The sequence below is a fragment of the Lagopus leucura genome, unplaced genomic scaffold (assembly GCF_019238085.1).
Source record: "Lagopus leucura isolate 7727_CA_CO unplaced genomic scaffold, USGS_WTPT01 Super-Scaffold_100001, whole genome shotgun sequence".
Taxonomy (NCBI): Eukaryota; Metazoa; Chordata; class Aves; order Galliformes; family Phasianidae; genus Lagopus; species Lagopus leucura.
Window position 1 is genome coordinate 70,799,156 of NW_024962262.1, and position 24,128 is coordinate 70,823,283.

The 24,128-nt window shown below is 44.1% G+C and overlaps 1 protein-coding gene across 1 annotated transcript in view; it reads right to left on the bottom strand.

Moving 5' to 3' along the window:
• BACE2 (beta-secretase 2) overlaps positions 1-21,782 on the bottom strand; it is a 51,155-nt gene extending 29,373 nt beyond the window's left edge. The window contains exon 1 of the mRNA XM_042867873.1: positions 21,471-21,782. Within this exon, the coding sequence (XP_042723807.1) occupies positions 21,471-21,782 (312 nt within the window). The remainder of the gene's footprint in view (positions 1-21,470) is intronic.
• Between the last annotated feature and the right edge of the window lie 2,346 nt (positions 21,783-24,128).

The following is a 24,128-nucleotide window of genomic DNA, read 5'->3' on the forward strand; positions in this document are numbered from 1 at the left end:
ATCTTTCCTCCCCACCTTGTATAAAATGTTAACATCACAGAATTTGCAAATTGCTGAGAAAAAGGGCAAGTTTACTGCCCACAGGACAGAGCGAACCAACATTTCCAAAAGCAAACTGATATCCTCACAAGAAAGAAAAACAAAAAAAAAAAAAGAAGAAAAAAAGCAAAAAAGAAAACATAAAGACAGCTAACCATGCAGGTCCCAGCCCACTCGGCTGCAGCCGAGCTCACACGACAAATCACTATTGAGGCTGACATTCCTGATCTGCATGTTTGTGCATAATGAGACGCGGGCGGCCAGGGCAGACACAGATTTATTGTGAACCTCACAATGGCAGCAGTGATTAACAGATCACTTTGGGGTGGGTATAACTGACTGAGCACTCCTTCTCTTCCCACTGCCCTTTGGCTCTGAACTTTCTTTAGTGCCCCCCCCCATCTCATTAAGAGCCACTTTCATGTTGTTGCTGCCAGAGCCTGTGTTATTCTGTGCCAATTCTCTGCCAGTGTAACAGGGATGCTGGGCAGCTTCCAGACCAGCTCTGGTGAGTCACAGGGCAGCAGACAGAGTTCTTGAGGCCCAAGGCCTGCCTTGCTCCATCTGCAGAGGTCAGCTGGGCCCATATCACAGCAGATGGAAGTGACAGCTGTCACATTTTACCATCTTGCTTGCCAATGAAGCCTGAACTCCACAGCTCCTCAGCTTGTCCCTTCACCTATCTGCAGCACAAAAAGAAGGCACTGATGCTGAGGGAGATCCAACAGTGGTGGAAACATTCTCCTCAATGGCCTCCTGGCAAAGCACCAGACACCAAGAATCAAAGCTCTCCTTGGCTGGCAAAGCAAATCCACTGGATTCATGGCAGCCACTTTGAAAGAATCATGTCCTATCTCTTACAACTGACTATTTCGCCATTGCCATGTTTTTTTCAGAAACTGTTGGGTGATAGCCAAGATCAGAGAGGCATGACTGAATCATAGAATAATCCTGAGTTGGAAGAGACCCACAAGGATCGCTGGGTCCAATTCTGGGCTTCACACAGCACTCAATGTCTGACAGCACTGTCCAAACAACACTTCCTGAACTCTGGCTCTGGTGGTTGTGCCCAATGCCATGTGGTGCAGACCCTTTCCCTAAGCCCCAGCTGCCTCTCCCCTGACACAGCTCCATGCCATTCCCTCATGTTGAATGAGGCTACAAAGCAGAAAACTCCCAAATGCTGCTGAGTTATCACATGCCTAGCATTAGAAACCATGTAAAACTCTTTTCCTTTCACTTCCTGAAGCACAAAAGGAAAGCCTACTATTGTGGGTTGGTTTTTTTTTGTTTTTTTTTTCTTCCATTTCCAAGTTCAGCTTTAGACCTATACAGCAAACTTAAAAGCCTTTTTTTTTTTTTGCCCCAAAGGTCACCTGTACTACAGCTGTTGGACATGAAATCGGTACCTCATATCATACCTGGAGATTAGTATTTTGTGAATAGTTATGTTTCATACAGAAGCAGAACCAGTATGATTATAAATAAAAGATTCACAGAGGTGCCTGGGTATAGACCGAGCAAGACAGGAACATCTACTTCTGCCATGAAAAACTTACAGCTGAAATCTGGCACCCTATCTACATGCCATTGAGTTCCAGTTAAAAAAGCCCAAACAACTCAAAACCTGTTTACTGAAAGTCATGAACATTGAAATGCATCAACAGAGAGGCAGAAGTCTCCTTAGGCCATATATCTCATACATTGTTTTTTACTCTGAACAGGTGGAGAAGCTGAAAAAAAACAGTTGTAATGATTCATTTCAAGTGGAAGTCAATTGCATTGTCAATACTTCAAGGATCTCTCAAACTTTCCAATGCTTGATTCAGTACCAGCATCAAATAACACTTACTGTATACTCACTCAACTGCTTCAGTAATTTAACTCATCACTATGTCTTTAGGTTTTTTTGTTTTTAAGTTTTCCATTGCCCAATATTGTTGTACTTTGGTATCTTTTTTCATTCAGCAAAGCTTCCTCTGTCTTGATTCAGGCTCATGCCCTGCCTGCTACTGCAAGTGCTGTTAATACAACACCATCAGCACTAGGCATTATCTATGTCTAATTTAACTGTCTGGTGAGAAGAAGTGCAGTTTGCAAAAGGCACAGTGCATTCAAAAAGTGACTTCATTATCCCTGAGTAGGGACAAACCTTGTCTCTGTTCTGAACTACATTATATTCAGACTTAGGGAAGTGTTTCTTTCCTGTTTTAGCTTGAGGTCAGAAGTTTTTGGTCATGTTCAGAAAAACACACAAAACCAGCCCCACGGGCTGCAAGGTGCATAACTCATTTCTTTGAAACAGTTCTCCGTGGGGGTTTAGCATCCACAGTCTTTACCAGGTGTGGAATCCTAGGGCTTGCATGCAACCTTGTTGCACTGTTGTTTCTCTGGGTAACCCACACTGACATGGCCATCATCTTCATCCCCATAAAAGACTGGCCTGTGGAAAAGCCCAGTATAGATTTTCAAGTTAACAGACCTGATACTTTCAGATTAAACAATGTAGATTCTTCATAGAATCATAGAATGGTTTGGGTTTGAAGAGACCTTTAGGGTCGCCTAGTTCCACCTCCCCCACAATAGGCAGGGACACCTCCATCTAGACCAGGTTTCTCAAACCCCCATCCAGCCTGGCCTTGAATGCTTCCAGGGAGATGGCATCCACAACCTCACTGGGTAACCTGTTCCAGTGTCTCATCACCCTCACAATAGAGTTTCTTTCTAATATCTACTCTAAATCTACCCTCTTCCAGTTTAAACCATTTCCCCTTGTCCTGCCACTACCTGCCCTTATAAAAAGTCCCTTCCCAGCTTTCCTGTAGGCCCCCTTCAGGTACTGGAAGGCCACTATGAGGTACCCAAGAGCCTTCTCTTCTCCAGATGGAAGAGTCCCAGGTCTCTTAGCCTGTCCTCATAGGGGAGGTGCTCCAGCCCTCTGATCACCTTTGTGACCCTCCTTTGGACTACTCCAATAGCTCCATGTCCTTCTTGTGTTGGTAGCCTCAGAACTGGATGCAGTACTCCATGTGGGGTCTCACAAGAGCAGAGTAGGGGGGCAGAATCACCTCCCTTAACCTGCTGCTGGTTACGCTTCTCTTGATGCAACCCAGGATATGGTTGGCCTCCTGGACTGCAAGCGCACATCGCCAGCTCATGTGGAATCTTTTATCAATCAACACCCCAAAATCCTTCTCCTCAGGGCTGCTCTCAAGCCATTCTCAGTCCAACCTCTGTCCAATCTGTGCTTGGGGTTACCCTGACCCAGGTGCAGGACCTTGCACTTGGCCTTGTTGAACTTCATGAAGTTGGCACGGACCCACCTCTCAAGCCTGTCCAGATCCCTCTGGATGGCATCCCTTTCTTCCAGTGTGTCAACTGCACCACTCAGCTTGGAGTTGTCTGCAAACTTGCTGAGAGTGCACTCGACCCCACCGTCCATGTCGCCTACAAAGATGCTAAATATTACCAGTACCGGCACTGATCCCCAAGAGATGCCACTCATCACTGGTCTCCACCTGGACACTGACCAGTGACCGCAACTCTCTGAGATCCAGCCAATTCCTTACCCAATGAGTGGTCTGTCCATCAAATCTGTTTTTCCCCAATTTGGTGACGAGGATGTCATGTGGAACAGTGTTTAACACTTTGCACAAGTCCAAGTAGATGATGTCAGTTGCTCTTTCTTTATCCAGTGACACTATAACTGCATTATAAAAGGCCACCAAGTTTGTCAGGCATGACTTGCCCTTGGTGAAGCCATGTTGGTTACCATCAATCACCTCAACTCTATTTTCTGTGTGCCTTAACATGGCCTTCAGAAGGATCTGCTCCATGATCTTGCCAGATACAGAGATGAGACTAATAGTAGTTTCCTGGATCTTCTTTTTTTTTTTCCTTCTTGAAAATGAGGGTTATGTTTCCCCTTTTCCAGTCAATGGGAACTTCACCACACTGCCATGACCTTTCAAATATGATGGATAGCAGCTTGGCAACTTCAGCTGCTAGTTCCCTCGCAACCCATGGAAGGATTTCATTGGGTCCCATGGACATGTGCACCTTCAGGTTCTTTAGATAATCTTGAACCTGATCTTCATTTACAGCAGGCAGATCTTCCTTCTCCAGGTTCTTACCTTTGCTTTCTGCAGCTTGGATGGTGTAGCCAGAGCCCTTCCTGGTGAAGACTGAGGCAAAAAAAAATCATTAAGTACCTCAGCTTTTTTTTTCTCTCTCATGATCAGGTCTTCAGTTTTCTTCCAGAGAGAACCCATGTCTTCCCTGGCCTTACTTTTATTACTGATAAACCTGTAGAATTTCTTCTCATTCCCCTTTATGTCCCTGGCTGATATAATTCTATCTGGGTTTTAGCTTTCCTCATTTGATTCCTGGCTGCTCAGACAACTTCTTTGTAGTTCTACCATGTAACCTGTTCCTTGCTTCCACTCCTTATAAACTTTCTTTTTGCACTTAAGTAAGTCCATGAGTTCCTCGTCGATCCACAGAGGCCTCCTGACATTCTTGCCTGCCTTCATTTTTCTTGGGATGCACGGCTTGGAGGAGATGGTCCTTGAATACTTCTCAGCTTTCTTCGGCCCCTCTTCCCCCCAGGACTTTATCCCATGTCATCCTGCCAAGAAGTTCCCCAAAGAGTTCCAAGTCTGCTCTCCTCAAATCCAGGGTTGTAAGCTGGCTGTGTACCCTCTTGACACCCTAAAGATCTCAACATTTACCATTTCATGGTCACTGCAGTCAAGGCTGCCCTTGAGCTTCACGTTACTCACCAGTCCCTCCTCATTGGTGAGGACAAGGTGCAGCACAGAACCTATTCTCATGGGTTCCTGTACCACTTGGAAGAAGAAATTATTATCAACACATTCCAGGAACCTTTTGATTGCTGGTGCCCTGCTGTGTTGTACTTCCAATAAATATTGGGGTGGAAGAAGTCTCTCATGAGGACCATGTTTTGTGAACTTGAAGTTGCTCATATCTGTTTATAGAAGGCCTTATCCGTTTAGTCTTCTTGGTCAGGAGGCCTGTAGCAGAACGTCAGTATGGTGTCCCTCTGCCAGAGGGGAGAAAGGCACTACAGAGGGACCTGGATAGACTGGATTGATGGACAAGGTTAACTGTATGAGTTTCAACAGGGGCAAGTGTCAGGTCATTTTGGCCACAACAACCCCAGGCAACCCTACAGGCTTGGGGAGGAGTGGCTGGAAAGCTGCCTGAAGGAAAGAGACCTCAGTGTACTAATGGACAGTCAGCTGAATTTGAGCCAGCAGTGTGCCCCGGTGGCCAAGAAGGCCAATGGCATCCTGGCTTGTATCAGGAATGGTGTGGTGAGCAGGACTAGGGAAGTCATCCTGCCTCTGTACTCAGCTCAGCACTGGTGAGGCCTTACCTCAAGTACTGTGTTCAGTTTGGGGCACCTCAGTACAGAAAGGACATGGAGATACTGGAGCAGATCCAAAGAAGAGCAACAAGGCTTTTAAAGGGCTTGGAGAATATATCCTATGAGGAGAGACTGAAGGAACTGGGGCTGTTTAGTCTGGGGAAGAGGAGGCTGAGGGGAGAACTTAGTGCTCTGTTCCAATACCTGAAAGGTGCTTACAGCGAGAGCGGGGTTGGTCTCTTCTCACTGGTGACAGGTGACAAGATGAGGGGAAATGGCCCTATGTTGTGCCAGGGGATGTTTAGGTTGGATATCAGGAAACACTTCTTTACAGAAAGGGTTGCTAAGCTCTGGAATAGGCTCCCCAGGGAGGTGGTTGAGTCACCATCCCTGGATGTGTGTAAAATCCATTTGGATATGGTTCTCAGGGACGTGATTTAGCAGAGGGTTGTTAGAGTTAGGGTAGTATGGTTAGGTTGCAGATGGACTTGATAATCTTTAAGGCCTTTTCCAACCTGAGCTATTCTATGAAGCCAGTAGATCCAGTGAAGCAGGACTCATAAGACACTGCAATGAAAACTATAAATGATCATACCTTCCCTGGGATATCTACTTGACCCAAGGGCCCATCTTTCTATTCTTCTATCTCTCTTCCCCAGTAAAGAGTGAACATTACACGCTACTAATGTTCATACACCATTCACAATCTTGTCCTGCTGTGTTTTCATGATTTCTCCTACACATATGCTTAAAATAGGGTTCACAATCCTACTCTGCTTGATGGAGTATGCTGCACAGTAAGCTATCACAAAGTAAAAACATTTTCTGTCCACATTTAGAGACTTCTAAATTGGAAGTATCCCATTACTGGCTCGTTGAGCTGCTGCCACATACCATGATACACTGGCTTAGTAGAAATCCATCCCGTCCCAAAACCCCTGAAACTGTAACATGTCTTAACTCCCTCTCTTTCTTCTTTTGTTCCACACATACTAGGCCATACAGAAAATAATTTCCTAGGCAGTGCTTTAAAAAAGTGCAAAAAAGTGATATGGGATTAGCAGCTAGAAATCATTGGGTAACAGTTCTTTTTTAAGCTGGTTAATAGATAGGAAAATTAGTTGCCAATTTAAATACTGCCTCATTTAACACAACGATTCCTAATTACATTATCAGCCCATCTGGCAAGAATTGCTTAGAGCCATCACAGAAAACAGAAAACTCTAGCAACTATATGCTGTGTTTGCCCACAGTTATTATGTGTAATTATCAGCATAGATTGTCAGTCAGCTTATTTCAGCAATTTGTTTCTACAAATTAATGTTACAATATACAGTGGCTTTTTAGGCACAGTTACCATACACTATTTTCGGCGTTATCCAGAATTAGCACTTACAGCCTACTTTCTAATAAATTCAGAAGACTAAGCTTTAATGCGGATTGTTCATCTCTTCCTTTTGAGATAAAGAAATAAAACCTAATTAAAACATGAGTTAGAGGAATCTTAGGAAGTGTGTTTAGATACAAGGCCTGCAAAGTTGCACATAAACCTGAAAGCCTCTGTGATGAACAATTTCTGCTTGTAGAATGATGTATATTTCACTGGACAGACAGGACTGAAACAAAAAAGTGTGTATCTGTCAGTCTGTACAAAAGACTGGCACACTGCTGCTGAACACTGGAGCAGGGACAGGATTCTGCAATTTTTCATGGCTCATTAAGCAGTCCCTAGACTTGAGCAGCCCTGCACCACTTCACAGAATCACAAGACTGAGGTGGGAAGAAACCACTGGAAATCACCCGATCCAACCCCCTACTCAAGTAGGGCCAACTACAGCAGATTGCCCATGTCCAAGTCCAGACAGGTTTTGAATATACCTAAGGAGAATCTAGATCCTCTCAGGGCAACCTGAGTCAGTCCTCCATCATCCACACAGTGAAGAAGTGCTTCCTGACAGTCAGATGGAACCTCCCATGTCCTAGTTTGTGCCCATTCCCAGTTGTCCTAGCACTGGGCTCTTTGCACTTACCCTTCAGGTATTTACACACAGTGATGAGACCTCCCTGAGCCTCCTCATCTCCAGGCTGAGCAGCGCCAGCTCTCAGCTTCTCCTCACAGGAGAGGTTCTCCAGTCTCTTCTTCATCTTGGTGGCACTCTGTTGGGCTCTCTCCAATATGTCCATGCCTTTCTTGTACTGGGGACCCAGCACTCCAGGTGTGGCCTCACCAGGGCTGAGCAGAGAAATACAGAATTTTACTCAGCTGTTTGACTGACTGTTGCATACCACTGGTGACACTGGAGAAATTCCCTACCCAACTCTGTGGCTTGGACCTTATCACAGTTCACCTTTGTAGAGAATGAGGAAGTGGGAAGCCCACAAATTATGTTGGATCCAGGAGGAGAATTTCCAAGTGCTGCTCTGAGGAAAGCCAACTCACAGGAGTCAACAGACAAATTCTTTGCTACTTCTCCTCTAGAAAGGTTTAACTGCCCAGCTGAGATAAGAGAGATGGTGCAAGAAATCAAAATGGCAACGCAATTATGGATTTTCTAATCAAGTTTGTTAAGCAGGTGGTGCCCATGTTTTGCTGCAACGTCACGCTTTGGGACACAGGAGGAAGTGAACTATAGAACCATGAAAAGGTGGCCAAACCAGACAGTCAAGCATATTACTAAAGACAATTCCTGCTCTGGTGAGAGCAGAAGTCTGTCAGAGAAACTGTGGTCTGTTTGTAGGTTATGAAATAAGCTGGAGAACAAATTGTAAATGGAGGCTCTTCAGAGCTGCCGTAGATCAAGTCTACCAGAACTTGTTCAGCATTTGCTGTCATTTCCCCCCATCACATACCCAAATATTGTTAGGACCTGAGATGTGATCCCATATTTATATAACCTTTACCTTAACTCTACCACCACCTGTTTTCCAAGACACTTTTCTATCACTAGCTACCATCACACCTGTATTGGGCTGACAGAAGACAGAGTCTCCTGCCCCAAATCTTTTCATGATCTGAATTGCTGGGTAGGGAAAAATCCTTTTTTTCTCCTTGGAAATGTAATAATTTCTTTCTTTGCCAGAAGATGAAAAGTACTATCAGGATTAGCCAATCTTTCCCTGTTTAAGAGAGCTGTGTGCTTCTGTAGTTGAGATTTGTATTAAAAACACAAATGTTAAAGATGACTGATTACTCTGAAGTATAAACTTGCTAAACTAAATTGTGACTTGAAATATGAACATCTGACTCTGGGACTGATGAATAGTCATTTTGAAGAGAAATATTACAGGAAGTGCTTTATATATATTATCGTTTTGACAATAAGGGAAGGCTATTATGGTTTAAAGAAAAAAAAAAAAAAAAAGCCAATCAATCCTGGTAACAAAGGAAAATATCTATTCTTCATTTCTGCGCCCTCCTTTCCACCATTTCCTTCAGTTTCCTCAACATTAACATTCTTCCTGCACACACTGTCTCATGTGGTATCTTATTTTTCAAGCTGGAATTTATTTGCTGTGTCTAGATTCATCATACAACACATCCATCCTATTCATGTTATATGAACATGCTTCGCTGTTGAACATGAGCAATTACTTGTTTATCTTAGTGCTGTGTGAATCGTAGCAATTTTGTCTCACTGCCTTTTCAGAAAAGATTGACCTTTTTTCCCCTCTTTTCTTCCAGATAGAAGATCCTCTCCTGTATCACTGACTTGGACACCGAATAGCTGACAAAAATGTGTGCAAAACAACTCCCTCATTCGTCAAAACAGCTATACCTCAACTGAAGTCATGCCATGTTCTAGATATTGTGTTTTAAGGAAAATCTGGACAACTCAGAAGACTTTCATTAACAGAAATCATCTATAGGTCTAGGGATACCTTCCAACACTGGGAAGGCTTGAACTGTGCAAGATTGTGGAAAACTGTGATTGTCTTTTAACAGAATGTAAGCTTATTGCACCATCTCCAGCCTTTCCCACTGTAGGCAGCACTGCATCATCTTTCACTTGTAATGTGAAGTTGACAATTAGTTGTTACTAAGAACAGTCTGATGTCCTTACAAATTTCAGTGAGGAAAAAACATATATTTTCTATATTTATGCTAAGGATGTTTGTGAATTCAAAGATGATGACATGCTTAAATAAGTGTAAGATTTAAAAAAAACAAACAACGCCACAACAAAACATAAACATATCCCGAAATGTAAGAATGAAAGCAGAAAACATCAGGCATTTACATGTTAAGTATGCAGAAAGCCCACATTAGACCAAAAGCAAGTTTCTACCTGTTAGTAGGTGTACAGGAATTAAATTCATCAATTTTCCACTAATTACAGTACAGCACTGAGAGAAAAGAGAAGTATAGACTGAGTACCATTGAGACTAACACTCCTGTCTTACTGCAAGGCTCACTAGGCATCCCAGTGCCCATTCAGCCTTGGTTTAGAGAAATGGGCATCTGAGCTTTGTGCCACATCTGAATTAGTGAGCATCCCATCCATAGCTCACTCCTTCCCCACTGAACACAGAGTCAAGGTGTTGGAGAGACAGCTATTAATTCAATAATCCGACAGCTAACAAGAAACAGAAGAAACGCCTGAAGACTGTTTCAACCAGCAGCTTGTGAATGCCATGACAGATTTCACAGTCACCTTCTGAACCTGAACCTCATTCCTGCTTTGAAACCACTGAGGGTAGTCACAGCAGAGCAGGCTTGCTGGGCCCTGCTGGGCAGGATTCCGAGCTCTGTGGAGCAAAGGCCAGCCATATGGTATAGCTATGAGTTCATGGGGCTGTATGTGCTGAACATGTGCTGAACAGAGACCCAGGGAAAGGAAAGAGGAAAGAGCTTATAGCTCTTTAGTAAACAGGAGGGCAGTAGAGATTTGGGAAGGACTGCACAGCTGTTTCAAAATACAGGAACACCCCCAGCCATAAACGGTTTCACTGTCCCCAGCCAGCTCCTCCTTAGCATTACGCACTAATATCCATGTGCTTAACCACAATTCATTCCTGAAGTAAAGAAAAACACTATCAAATTGTTTCAGTTGACCTGAAGCTAAACTTTCCCTGTAAAACAAATACCTCACTGAAAAAAAAAAAAAACAAAAAACAAAACCAACAAAAAACCATCCACCTCACGTGTCTTACTTTAGACATCTGCTATGTCTGTTCTGTCTACCACTATTTCTTAGAGCATGATACTTCTAAAAAACACAGTTCTATGTCAAACATTTCAGAGGGTTATTTTGTTTTGTTTTAGAAAAAAAGAAAAAGGAGAAAAGAACTCATCATGCTAATATATTACTTTTCAGAATATGAAGAAGGGGTTTTTGCTTTGCTTTTTTTTTTTAAAGAAATGAAATCAGTAAGCCTACGTTAATGTATTATATGCAGTGAATTATTATAGTCAGAAGCTGCATACAGTTTAGAATTTCAATTTTCCTAGGCTTTCTGCTCTACAAAATTAGCTTCCAATTTATTTTGTCAGTCCATCCTTTTCTTTACTTCTCTTGTTCATTAGAATCAGAGAAACTGCTGTCTGAAAAAAGAAATTGCATTCGTATTTCTTTTTTCTGCCTACCTTCAGAAGTCCTATACTCTAAAGAAACCCACCTCCCACTGCAGCATCTGTAAGATTGAAAGTTTTACACATTTACACAGAGCCAAGCTACACCAAATAAACTGAAAGCCTGCCCCAGCTAATCTGACCTTCCTCATGCCGCACATACAAGCTTCTACACCATGAGTCACTGCCCATGTTTACTGTGACAGCTGGAAGTATTATAACTAATCAAAGGTCACATTTCAAACTTCAACACACCTTATGAAATCCATTCCTAACACTCCTGAGTATAGACTAGGAGGTATCTCTCGCCTCAAAAATATTGCTTTAAGTCTTCCTTTTGTCAAAGACAAGATCTTTCAGTAGCAGGCAGAGCCAGCAGCAGCCTAAGAGTAGAGCCTCTGTCTCGCTTCCATACTTCTACATTTGCAGGATGGTAGTGAGAAAAATCCATCTTTTAAGAATGCTGCATGCTCGACCTGATCTCAAAAGCCCTTTTCCCTCTCCTCCCCCTGTCAGTTCATTCCTGTAGCTACACGACTCTCCAGGTTTTTTTTCTCCCTGTCAAGACGTTAGTTTCAGAGACGGGTGTTTGTTAGTAAAGGTTTTTCAAAGCCTGAAGAGCTGCACAAGGAAAGGTGAAGGAAGGACAAGCCAGACACATCAGGCTGAGTTGTTCTCCCCGAGCAGGCTGCCCTCACCCAGGTGCTGTACCCACACAGTATAGCTGTTCACTGTAACGTTCTTCCAGCTGTACCTAAGGACTCCTACAGAAAGGTCTCACTCATATCTTTTCTACGCTTTTCATAGAGCAGGACATTGAATGCCTATACAGTATATTCCACCAATTCCCCTAAAACACTGTAACAAAATCATAGCAGATAAGCATCATTTTTCTTAAAGCAATCTTCACCTTCACACCATAACAGTGAAATATATCTTTCCAAAACACTAAAACCAATGGACACGACTACACGAGAATGCCCACCTCACTGCTCTTGTGGAGTTTACGGTTGTGAAAGCAGCCTCTGCCTTCTGAAGGCCAGAAAACTAGGCTAGCCCGTGGTCACGCACTGGCATTCCTGAATTAGCCAGGATCATGGGACACAGGGAGATCCATACATGAGCACCCTCCTGGAAACACTCACTATGCAGCTCCCTATATTTCAAGTCATAACCTACGCTATAAAAATGTCACAACTTGTTCCTCAGGATGGGACTTCCAACACTGCTCCATTTTGTTCAGCCTAGGAAAACTTCTACAGTATGGCCAGGTAGGGATGTTTCCGCCTAGAGAGATAACCACCATCACTTAATTTTACACAGCCACTGGGTTGTTGCTATATCAATGACAAGGGACAGGACTGGATCATCTGCTGCTGTCAAGAAGAAGAGAGGGAAGACATCACACCAGGTCCAGCTGCGACAAACAGAAGGACTGCAATTTGGCTATTTAGACTGCATTCACTGCTACAAAAGCTGTGCCACATCTCTGGAGAAAGCTATTGGGTCAAACTGCTGACCACTGCTCTGTGCTGCCTTGATCAGCCATGGGAATGTATGCAAGTAGCCCGGGGAAAGTACACATGCAGCTCCAGGTCTCTGAGCACAAACAAAGTGACTCAACTCTATTGTTTTTACTACCCTGGTAATTATTACAGGGAATGCAAGTAATGGTAGTCTTCTGCTCCCCATTCCACCTGACCTATTTAGGGTATTATCATGAGCAGAATTTGATTGTTATCATGGGTATTTACTGGAATCATACAGTGGAGTTCAAAGGCATACACAAAAAGCAGCTTTCCAACTCATAAGACTGGGAAGGACTGTTTGAAAATAAAATAAAAGAAAAAGCTTATAAGTCATGTCACAACAAAGTTTGATTTATTAAAAATGATTACGATATTTTTATTCATATTTATTCTAACACTATAACTTAAAAATTCAGAAGGGCAATTTGAAAAGCAGACGTGATTTTCAAGTGAAATAAGATATGATTTTTTATTTTGAAAAAAATAATAATAAAACAGCAGTATTACTCCCCTTGCTCCTGGTCTCATTTATTTCTCTCTCTCCTTCTCAAACATGCACACTTTACTCTCTTTACTCTGGCTAATTCTGTGGAGGCAGCAGCTCTGGGAAATGAACTAGCTTTGCCTGTGGCTCATACATCGTTACAACTGTTAACTAAGTTCTACTATAAAAATCTTTATTACACAGGAGAACACAGAGGCATGCAGGAACACAGCTTTATTTTCAGATACCAGGCTGAGTTTTTAGGGCAGGAAGTTAAAATACTTTTTATTCTCTCAGGCTTACAAAGGCTGTTTCACATAGAGAGGTTCCTGCTACCCTTCCAAATATCAACCTGTATGAAGGAGTAAACTATGCTCTGCTTCAGCCAGGGGCTAATATCCACTGTGTGATGATGGTACCTCAGGAACCACAGTTGCCCAGGGTTTCTAAATGTCATGTCCTGCCTGGAATGGCTCTCTCAAAGCTTTGCAGCATGCAGTCACTCTGCTGCTCGTGCTGAAGCTTGGGGTGCTCAGACCAGTAGAGCACTGAAAGTATGACTAATAAATGGAAAACACTGTAGGGCATACCTGAAGTGAACAAAGTTCCTAAATCCAAATAAAAATGTAGATGGTATTATTGGTATTTGATCATTTGCCAAGACAAGGCTAGCTTAAACAATAAACAGGGTGCTAATGAAAGTTAACTTTAGCTGAAATATGTAACACGCTCCAGCATTTATAACGAAGGCTGCTGAGAAACTTTCTGATTTTGTTTTCCATACATTATTTATTTCAGCAGTCCAAATGCAAAAAACTGGCACTCTGGATTGTGTGAAATGTTTTGCGTTATTCCCTGAAGGACTATGCATCTGTGAAGTAATGAGAAGATTATTCTGTGACAGATAAACTGAAGCAGTGTGACTTCATCAGATGTTACCTTGCTACAGCATTTCTCACACTTTTTCAAAGTGTGACCACCTTTGGACTACTCTGTCATATCTGCCACCTTAGAATGTGGGAGAAGAAAAATGAATGAATTAATAAATAAAAATCTCTTTAGTCACAGGAAAACATCAGCAGGACTGATGAATCAGTTTCTGACATGTCCCAACTCCCTCTCACTTGCGGCAGACACCTAGCACCTTCCACGAAGGAAAACACGGGGCTTTCCATACTGTGCTCAAGCAGCCTGATAACACTGCACTAAATAACTTCCAAAAGGGTACAGCGTGCTCTGTCTTGAAAAGATGTTACAACTACCAATATTTTATGTTGCAAAGGCTGACAGACGTTCTGCATGAGCAGGCTGATAATTGTTGAATTTTCGAAGTTATGATTCTAATGAAGTAGGAAAAAAAAGAGAGGAATAAAAACCTCCCCCTCAAGATTTCACAGTCGAAGTTGCAATCTAGAAAAACAAATCTGCAGTTGAACTGTGCATTTTTCTTTTCTAATACCACATAAAATGACTTTAGGGAACAGAGGGAGACTGGTGCCACCCTTCCATATAACTGCCTTCTAGGTAACCCTTTTGTTTCCTTAAAAGCCCCATATAGCCCATAGGCTGACCTGGCATGAAGCAAGAGGCAAAGTGAGGTATGGTGTGGCAGCAGAACGAGAAAGAAGAGCCTAGGCGGGAAGAAAACCTTCTCACTTGGCCTTGCTGCAGTGCTGAAGGTAGGCTTCACTGCACAGCAGGCCCTGAGGCACTGCCTGCAGCCCGCTCACAAGGCAGATCCACAAACAAATATCAGAAGGAATTACCTAAGAGAGAGCTGCCAAAACAGCCTGATTACTTTCTCCCTGTCAAATGGCAGGAGTTGGCCTTTCCTGAGAAAAGGTTTATGTTCTGGCCCTCAAGTGCAAAGGTTACTCTTGGCTCCTGAGTTGGCTTTTTCTTCCAAAAAGAAAATCCTAATGGGAAAAAGCAGTGCTGGCAAAGCAGTTATGGATCCCTAGGAATCAATGGGTGTCTTTAAATAGGAGCTTCCCAAGTGTTACTGCAGCATTAATAACCTTCCTCTTTAAATTAAAACTGGACTATCAATGACTTCGAGACACTTTCTCTGAATGCATGTAGCATAACTTAGCAGCAGTTTTTGCTAGTAACTAGGTGCAAAAATACACCAAACATAAAGCCAAATAAAGCCAACTAATTTTAGTACACACAAGCTGTGCAAAGACGACAAAAATCTACAAGTAATTTACTTTTCATGATTTAAAATTACTAGTAAGCAGTAACAGGATTGTAGAGTGCAATTACTGTCTTCACAGATTCTCTTCAAGAGCCTCTTAATTATGACACATTAATTGCATTCCATGAATTCTAATTTTCACTTGTTTAAGATTTTTTCCAGCTCACTTATTTTCCTCAGATTCCCTCTCCACTGTATTCCACAGGCTTTACCTATTTGAGGAGGTCTCTTATAAAAAAAATAATGAATCAGTCCCACAATACTCCTCATAAAGTAGCAGTGAGAGGTCCAACTGGCCAAAGTTTCCTCTCATGAGTGTCTGTGACGTAGACATGCACAGAAAAAAAAAGGAGACATATTCGGCTAACGTATAATTTTAAAACTAGAGGTTTCATGTGCAAAATGCCACAGATAAAATAGATTTTAGTCCTGGGCTATTTAAGTGCTTTGAAGGATGCTGAGCTAACAGATATAGATTCAAATTTAAAACTCTTTATTTCTACAGCAGTCTGGTATCTGTACAATATGCATACCATTTGCTTCACAAGCTCACATTTACATAGCAAAATGAGGCTAAAAAGTAGTAGGATGTATGACAGTTCCATCAATGGTAGGGAAAAAAAATTCCTTTTTCTCAGGCAGCTCAATACTACCTCTTTTACTTTGAAAACCTGATTTCAAGTCCTAATCTGAACATAAATTAAAGCAACAAGTTCCTTCACTTATTAACATAAATTCTGATCAATTCTATATTTTACAACAAGTTAGAAAAGGGAGAGAAGAACGTTTGATTCAGACTGGGGAAGCATATATGCTGGGCTATGTAACTATCTCAGTTTCCTTTTTCAAATGTACTTATACTTGACAACAACCAGATAACATTTTGGGTCACAACTTCACCTACAATAACTGAGACATTTTCTAAGATAATGAAACACGGACACCAAACAGAGCAGTTAACATTCACAAAGAGTCAAAGTCATGAGTTTCCTTTAAAAAATTAAACACCACTGCAAAGTACAGTCATCTTTAAATTGATCTTGCCAGATAATATCCCTGGAGCTCAGAAACCTCTGGTTAGAGCTTAAAATACATATATATATATTCCTCCCTTAATAATCCCAAATTCCACATGGGTTTTCTTTTGTCCCCTGGCTTTTTTCCTTCTTTCATTTATTTATTTTATTTTTTTATCACTCTTGCTCCAAATCCCAACTGCTTCACTCCTTCATAATAGGCAACATTGTTCTTTGTACACATTCTAGTTTATTTTTTCTAAATTTAACTTTATGCTTTTGCCTTGGTAGGGGATGAAATAAATGCTTGGGGCAGTAAAAAGTATGAACCTGCCACCTTCTGCCATGTCACTGATCTTCACAGCCACCCTTCTGCCCCAACTGCCCAGGAACAGCAACTGTGTTTGCTATGACCAGGGACACTGGATAACATATTCTAGCACTGCTCTGAAGTTAAGCGCCTTTCAGTAAAGCGTCCTGCGAAAAGCAGGTGGGGCTCTAATCCAACCTATCTGTGCTGGCACATAGAATCATTTCAGCTGGAAGAGTCCTTTAAAGGCCATCTGGTCTAACTCCCCTGCAATGAACGAGGACACCTACAGCTACATCAGGTAGCTCAGAGCCTCGTCCAGCCTGACCGTGAGTGTCTCCAGAGATGGGGCATCCACTGCCTCTTTGGGCAACTTGTGCCAGCGCTTCATTACTCTTACTGAAAAAAAAACCAAAACTTTCCTTATATCCAGTATAAATCTCGCCTTGTTTTTCAGTTTGAGACCATTTCCTCTTGTTCTGTCACAGCACACCCTGCTAAAGAATTCGTCCTTCAGGACATCCCGAGGAACTAGCCTCTTCCATTCAGTGACACTGCACATAGACATTACAGGCCATGATGAACCTCTCAAAACAAACCAAGGCAAAGCCTTGCTACAAAGTACTCCCTGTGCCATGTTTTACTAAGGCCACTACATTGTCGTTAACTCATGATTTGGGCTGCTTTTATAATACTGGCTCTAACTATTTCCATGCAGTCAACCTGGAAGGGTTGATTTTGTACAAAGGAGGTGCTGGAATGCAGATTTGTAAAGGGACAGTTTCGTCACCTAAAATCTGGTATTCTTGTTTACTTTTGTTTTGACCAAAAATATATTACACCCCAGCACATTATATCAGAGTATCAGCCCTGTCTCTTGTAATTTTCAGGTCTTTGTCTTTTTTATTTTGCTGGTACTCAACAGCAACAAAAAAATCTACCCAACTCATCACGTAACAGCAGTACGCTGCATCTCCACAGTACTTCCAGCAGAGGGATCTGAAAGAATTTTGTGCTGCCACCTTAAAATACTCAATACGTCACAGCACTCATCTTCATTCCATTTTTCATCTTCCATAAAAAGCTCAAAAATATATTTTTGAGATCCACGTAACTGTTACAAAACAAAAGAAGGGGAAAGAAATGAGAGACTTGAGCTGGAACTTGCCTTCTAGTATTTGAACCTGGTAGGATCATATTTTCAAATTTTCTCTTTGTATCTAGAAGGAAGGTGAACTCCTTTTAAACAAAATGAAGAAAACAAAGCTTAGCTTCTTGGGGAATGACACAGTTGCAGAAATCAGGCACTTATCACTTAACATAGCAAAACTATTGAAGTGATGAAATTACAAGAGCAGCTGAATCTTTCCTCACAATATTCACCCTGAATATGAAAGCTATCAACAATTAAGGAAGAATGGCTGCATGTTCAGAAATTGCTAATATGTGCGTTCATCACCTTCAAAGTTTCAAGCTATAAATTATAAAAGTCTGTGCCACACTTGAGATATTTAATACATATCTTTCTTTTCTTTAATAACTGGAATAAATTGAGTGAAAGACAACCTCCCATTGATTATGTGGAAATTGAAGTTTGCATTTTGCAGCAAAGACCACTGGACCCAACATGTTCACCAGCAAAGTTCAGAGGAGAGGTTTTTGCTCACCCCCTGCACAGAACGAACTGCTATTAGTAGGAACAATAAACAAAATCTCTTTGTACACAGAATGAGAAGTTTAAATTTCAGGGTTGAGAAAGGGTTTGCGTATTCAGAGCACAAATCAGATCCTACCATGGTTTCAATACCCACTAATCAAACCATAGCTACAGGACTCTGAGCTTTCAAGTGGTGCATGCCAACCCTCCCTTTGCAACGAATTTGAAGGTATAATATTTGTATGATCTCAACAAAAGCACAATTTGGAAACACAGCAAGACTGACAGGACTGCCACTACTTCATATAATAAAGACTAACATAACAGGTGGAATGAGACAACAGTACTCTATTTGCTAAGATTTAATATGGTCCACATGGACTTCAAAAAAGCTGTGAAGAACATGGGGTGCTTTTGGAGTTTGACTGTTTCATTGGTCAAAGGCTTCTAAGAGTAGCAAAATTAATATCAACAGAACTACAAAGAAGATAGTGAACAAATGCCTGAATGATCTTTGATTCAGTTCTGCACAGTGCTTATAATCTCAAGGCGGGCAAAATAATAAAAGGCAGAGCAGAGGAATTCCATCAGATTATTTAAAGAAATAAAAAGCGAGAGCAGTGTACACAGTTCATATTGGACTCTTGCCTCTTCATATTTAAATCTAGCATTGGAAAAAGTGCACCTATACAGGTGTAAAGCACATAAGCCATCAGAAATAGGAGGCTATACACTCACGATGCAAGAGACAAATACATCACACTCTTCAATGCAAAACAATATAAAACCTTTTTTCTTTTTCAGCTTTCACATAATCCTAGAGATTAGGACGTAGAAGAGATGTGTGTGTATGAATGAAAATTAATGCAGGCAATGAGAACTATTGGTGATCTGCTAGCTAATCTGGAGATCTGCCATGTATAGTAAAATTGGAAATGGTCAGAAATACTTTCACTGCAAATACTTTACAAAATTGGACTGACTACACTCAAATTTTCTCTCTTGAAAAAAAAAAAATTGACTTCACACAACTGCTCTATTTTTATATTGGCAGAACAAGTATTTCAGAACTGCCATTGTGAAGCTCAGTTCTGTTCTGTTTATCTGCTGTATGACAAATCAGACTTGGAACGAAAGCCAAATTGTGTGCCTTAAATGACCTGAAAATATAAGTTCTTTCATAGCAGCTTCCTTCCAAGAACTGAAATTAGAAAAGAAAAATTTCTACAAATGCAGTTAAGTAGTAATACAAGTTCAAGAATGCTAAAGTCTCTTGTGAAACTAATGTTTACCCCCATACTGGCACAGCAGGCTTTCAACACTAAACGCAAAGCTAGCAACAGCCTTATAACTGCAACATTAAATCTTGTGCCTTTTTTCACAGCCTGCTATCTGGTCTTGATATGCTCCTGCCTTGTTTGCATTCCCCCCCCCTCACTAAGATGCTGTGCAGAGCAGTAGCCTTGCTCCCTGGTCATTCTGCTCTTTTCTCCACAGCTCTTCCTCACTGGCAGGATTCCTCTTCATCGATGGCAAAGCATTGGAGTAGCGGTGCCGTGTGTGTCTTGGCTCAGAAGGGGACTGAATGAGGAAGGGAATTAGCTTTGGGAAAGTCCCACGTCAGGGGGTCATAGAAGGGAGGTGTTCAAGGTATACACTCTAGCTTGCCATGTGTGGCAAAGTCAGGCTGGGAGGAACCTTTAAATTAGCCTAAGACATCTCTCCTTTCCTACCCAATCACGGTCCCCTGTGACTCTAGCAACTGCCTGCCCATGGAGTTTGACGTGATCCCAGCACTTGGCAGTACCAAGACACTTGCTTTCAGTGCCAGCACTGTGAGAGACGCAAGTGGAAGTGTACTGCAGCAGATCTATTGCTCATTGTAGAGCAGAAAAGCAACAAGCACATTCATGGTCTTTAAGTCTTCCACTTTCAGGTAGGGAACAAGATAACAAATTCTTACCCAAAGTAGCAAATACATTTTAACTGCACTCTGCTCCATCACTACATCCTGGGGTCTGACATTCTGGAAGTGCATCTATAACGTTACGGCAACCATGGTGGGCCTGCTCACATGAATACAACTTATTATGTGTTAGCCACCAGGAGAGATCCTTTAAATAATTAACCTTGAAAGAACTCAGAACTTGGTTCAAAATGATGAAAACTTTGCAACTGGAGTTTTTTCCAGGTGGAAAAATCAGCAAGGCACGTTTGCATGGCATGCAGTGCAAGTAATACTTGGCTGTTAGTGTAAGTGAAGTCTCCAGGCATACTGAGGGCAGACCTCTAGTTACATTATCAAGAACCTGTCACATTTTTCCTTTTCCATTTCTTTCCCTTTCAAGATCCCCCTAGACATGCAAGATGACATCTTTTGAATTCACCCTTTCTGCCTGAAATTATTTTTTAATTTAAGACACACAGAATTGGATTATTAGTCCAATTCAACCTGATATCTTGATGCTGGCGGAAAACAATATTGAACATTCCTCCAAGGAATGAAGACCATGCAATGCCACACTCTCAGAGCCCATAAAAAACACAGCATACACTGTGGAGGAGGGATTATTTCTGTCCTCTGTGGCTAACAGGCCACACCTGGGTACCTCAGACCTGGTTAGCTCCTTCTTAACCCCATTTATTGATTGTAAAATAAGAGACTCATTCCTAAATATCAAGCTCGCTATCAAACACTTCAATTACAGTTACATGCAGGTGTAACAAAAATCCCACAGAAGCCCCCAAAAACGTGCTATCTACACATTCTCTGCAGGCTGGGCGTTCTGGCATTCCCTGCCTCCTGGCTACAGAGAACAGCCAAAGAAGAACAGAGATTTTTGTGTACACGGGGAACGCCAGGGCTCGGCCTCAGAGAGCAAGCTCCGGGTCGGTGAAGGGGGGGAAGGGTGGAAGCCCCGCAGGCTGCCAGGAAACGGCCCCTCTCAGCTGACAGTCATCCTCCAGCCCCTCCGCAGCCCGGCCGTCTCGTGACGCGGCCGCGAGAAAACTTCGGGCGCTGCGGGGCGGGGAGGGGAAGGAGGGCGCGAGGAAACTTCGGGCTCCCTCCGATCCCCGCACGCCGCGGCGGCTCTCCTGAAGCGGTGGTGGGGCGCAGTTCAGCGGGGGATTCTGAGCGGACCCTCCGGGCTCGGCTGCAAAGTTGCGCCGTGCCCGGCATCGAGACAAAGTTGCGTTGGAGCGAGCACGGCGGAGCCCGGCTGCCGAGATGCTTGCTCTCCCCCACATCGCTCCCCGCTGCCCCCCGCCTCTCTCCTACCGCCTGCGGCGGGGTCCCGATCAGCATCTCCAGGTAGTATCCTCTGCCGGAGTCCCCCTGCAGATTCTCCACCATGGCCAAAAAGTTGAGGCTGCCCGCGGGGTCGGAGGCCAAGGCCAGGCCGCCCACCTCGTCCTGGACGTCCCGCTGCCCTCCTCCGGCGCTCCCCGGTCTCAGCGGCAGCGGGGCGGCCGACGAGGCGCGGGGAGCGGCGGGCTGGGACACGCGGAGCGGCAGCGAGAAGAAGGCCCGGCTGAGCCCCGCGGCGCCGGCCAGCAGCAGGAGGAGGCTGGGAGCCGCCGGAGCGGCCATCCCGGCGGCACGTCCCGGCTGCGGCGGCACGGGCGGGAGGCAGCGGCCGCCTGGCTGCCGGGCTGGAGGAGGAGGAGGAGGAAGGCGGGAGCGGCTTCCCCACGCCCCGGCTCCATCTCCCCCCTCCCCCCGCGCCGAGCTCCTCCTCGTTCCCTCCGCACGGCCCCGATGCCCGCGCTCGGCCGGACAAGTTGCGCTCCTCCCCGCGGCGGCGGAGAAAGTTGTGTCGGCGCGGTGTGTCCGGCGGGGAGGAAACTTTCCGAGAGCCCCGAAGGGACGGCAGCGGGGGCGGTGGGATCGGCATCGCCGCCCCGCCGGGCCGCGCCGTCGCCATCTCTCTGTGACCGCGTGTCCTGTCCGTGTGTGTGTGGAAATTCATCTGCTGCATTAACGGCGTGTTGTCATAAGAGCGGGGCATGACTGGCGTCCGCTTATTAAAAAGGCTGCGAGGTTCTAAATGTCTTCATCATGCACGGAATTAATAACAGCAGTCGAGTGTGGCCTTTCAGAGGATGAGAACACTTAGGATGAAATTAGCCTCTGCGTCTCTGGAGTAATGGCACTGTGAGGCTGGGTGCTGCAGAAGCCTTTAGATGTGGCATTAAGCCAATCTAAGCCAACTCACTCGTGCTTTTTTGGTCTCTGCACCCCTCAGCTGCCCCACCTTCTCTGCAGGAAATAAGTGATGCCTGCCCAGCCTCAGCCAGGTGTACCTCGGAGTGCCGCAGTGCAAAAAGGACATACAGCTATTAGACAATGTCCGAAGAAGGGCTATGAAGTTGGTGAAGAGGCAAGGTGTGTAAGGAGCAGCTGAGGCCCCTCGCTGTGCTCAGCGCAGAGCAGAGGAGCTGAGGGGAGGCCTGATGGCGGCTGCAGCTCCTCACAGGGAGCGGAGGGGCAGCGCTGAGCTCTGCTCTGTGTGACAGCGACAGGGCCCGAGGGAACGGCATGGAGCATGAAGGGGACGGGTGGAGGGATTAAGGAAAGGGTCTGCACCAGGGGGCGGTGGGCATGGAATGGACTGCACGGGGCTGTGGGCATGGGCCCTCAGTGCCAGAGTTCAGGAAGTGTTTGGACAGAACTCACAGACATAGGGTTTGGATTTCAGGATTTGGATTTGGTGATCTTTGTGGGTCCTTTCCAATACGGGATTTTCTCTGATTCTCTGACGTGCTGTCCTTAGCAAACCCTCAGCAGCCACCTGTTTTATCCTTGAGTATATACCCACTCCATATTGCATGCATGAAGATCTGCTATAGCAAGCAGCAGGGGTTCCTGAGGGGCAAGAATCCTCCAAAGGATTTCCAGGTGTTTCACAGCTATTGAGTAAAGTTTCCTTCGAGGCGAGCAATGTCTGTTCTCGCTCCCAGGAAGCCTGAGCAAACTCTTTGCTGGAAGGTTGCTTAGGTGAGGCTGTTGCTCATAGGTATTGCCAGAGTTGCTTGGGGACAATACTCTGAAAGAAAATTGAAGCCCACCTGCTCTCACTGAAGGAAAGAGGTGCTTTCACTTTTTTTCATTGATGTATTCAGCACCTTGGCTTGTCATTCAAATCCTCGAGCCCTTCCCCTCGCTTTGTAACCACTCCCTTAGATCATTTCAGTGCTTCTCGCACATCACAGCACAGAGTGGGTGCAGTCCCTGGCATCCATGGGGAGGAGGAACGCTTTGCTGTGCTTTCAGCCGTGATTTTCTGGAGGTGGGAATTGAGCAGCAGGATTGTCCTGATGGAGAACTTGGGTAGAAGGCAAGGATAAAGGTTGCATTCACATTATTTTAATTGTAGGAAACACATAGGTGTAACTGTGCAAACCCTGCACCTGCCAGGTGGCAGGAAGCTTTCTCTTTTCCTGACAAGAGAATGGTGAAAGATTGCAGCCCTACTTTGAGCAGCCTGAGCTGCCTGGGGCAGAGGAGCTGGGAAGTGCGGCTTTGGAGGCTGGCAACCAAACACCTGCGGGAGCGATAGTTTGGCTCACAACAGTGGTTATCTCCTGGGTGCTCTGTATTGGCTTTTGGGGGGGGGGCCCCCCCCCCAACTGAGCAGGGGCAGGCAGTGCTGCACAACCTGTGTCGTCAGTGCTGCAGCTGAAGGATGGTTAAGGCTCTTTGTGGGTGAGCTGAGAGCTGGAGAAGTGCCCGTGCCCCTCTGTGAAAGGAAAGCAATCAGGAGTATAACTGAACACCCCCTCAGAGTGGTAGGGGTGTATTTATAACAGTCAGCAGCTATATACATTTTGTTTGAATTTTTTTACAGTACAGTAAGCCTTCCCCCCTCGCCTCTGTTGCTAAGATACATTACCATATTTCTGGGGAGAGCAATCCCAGCCAGAGAACTGTGTAGTT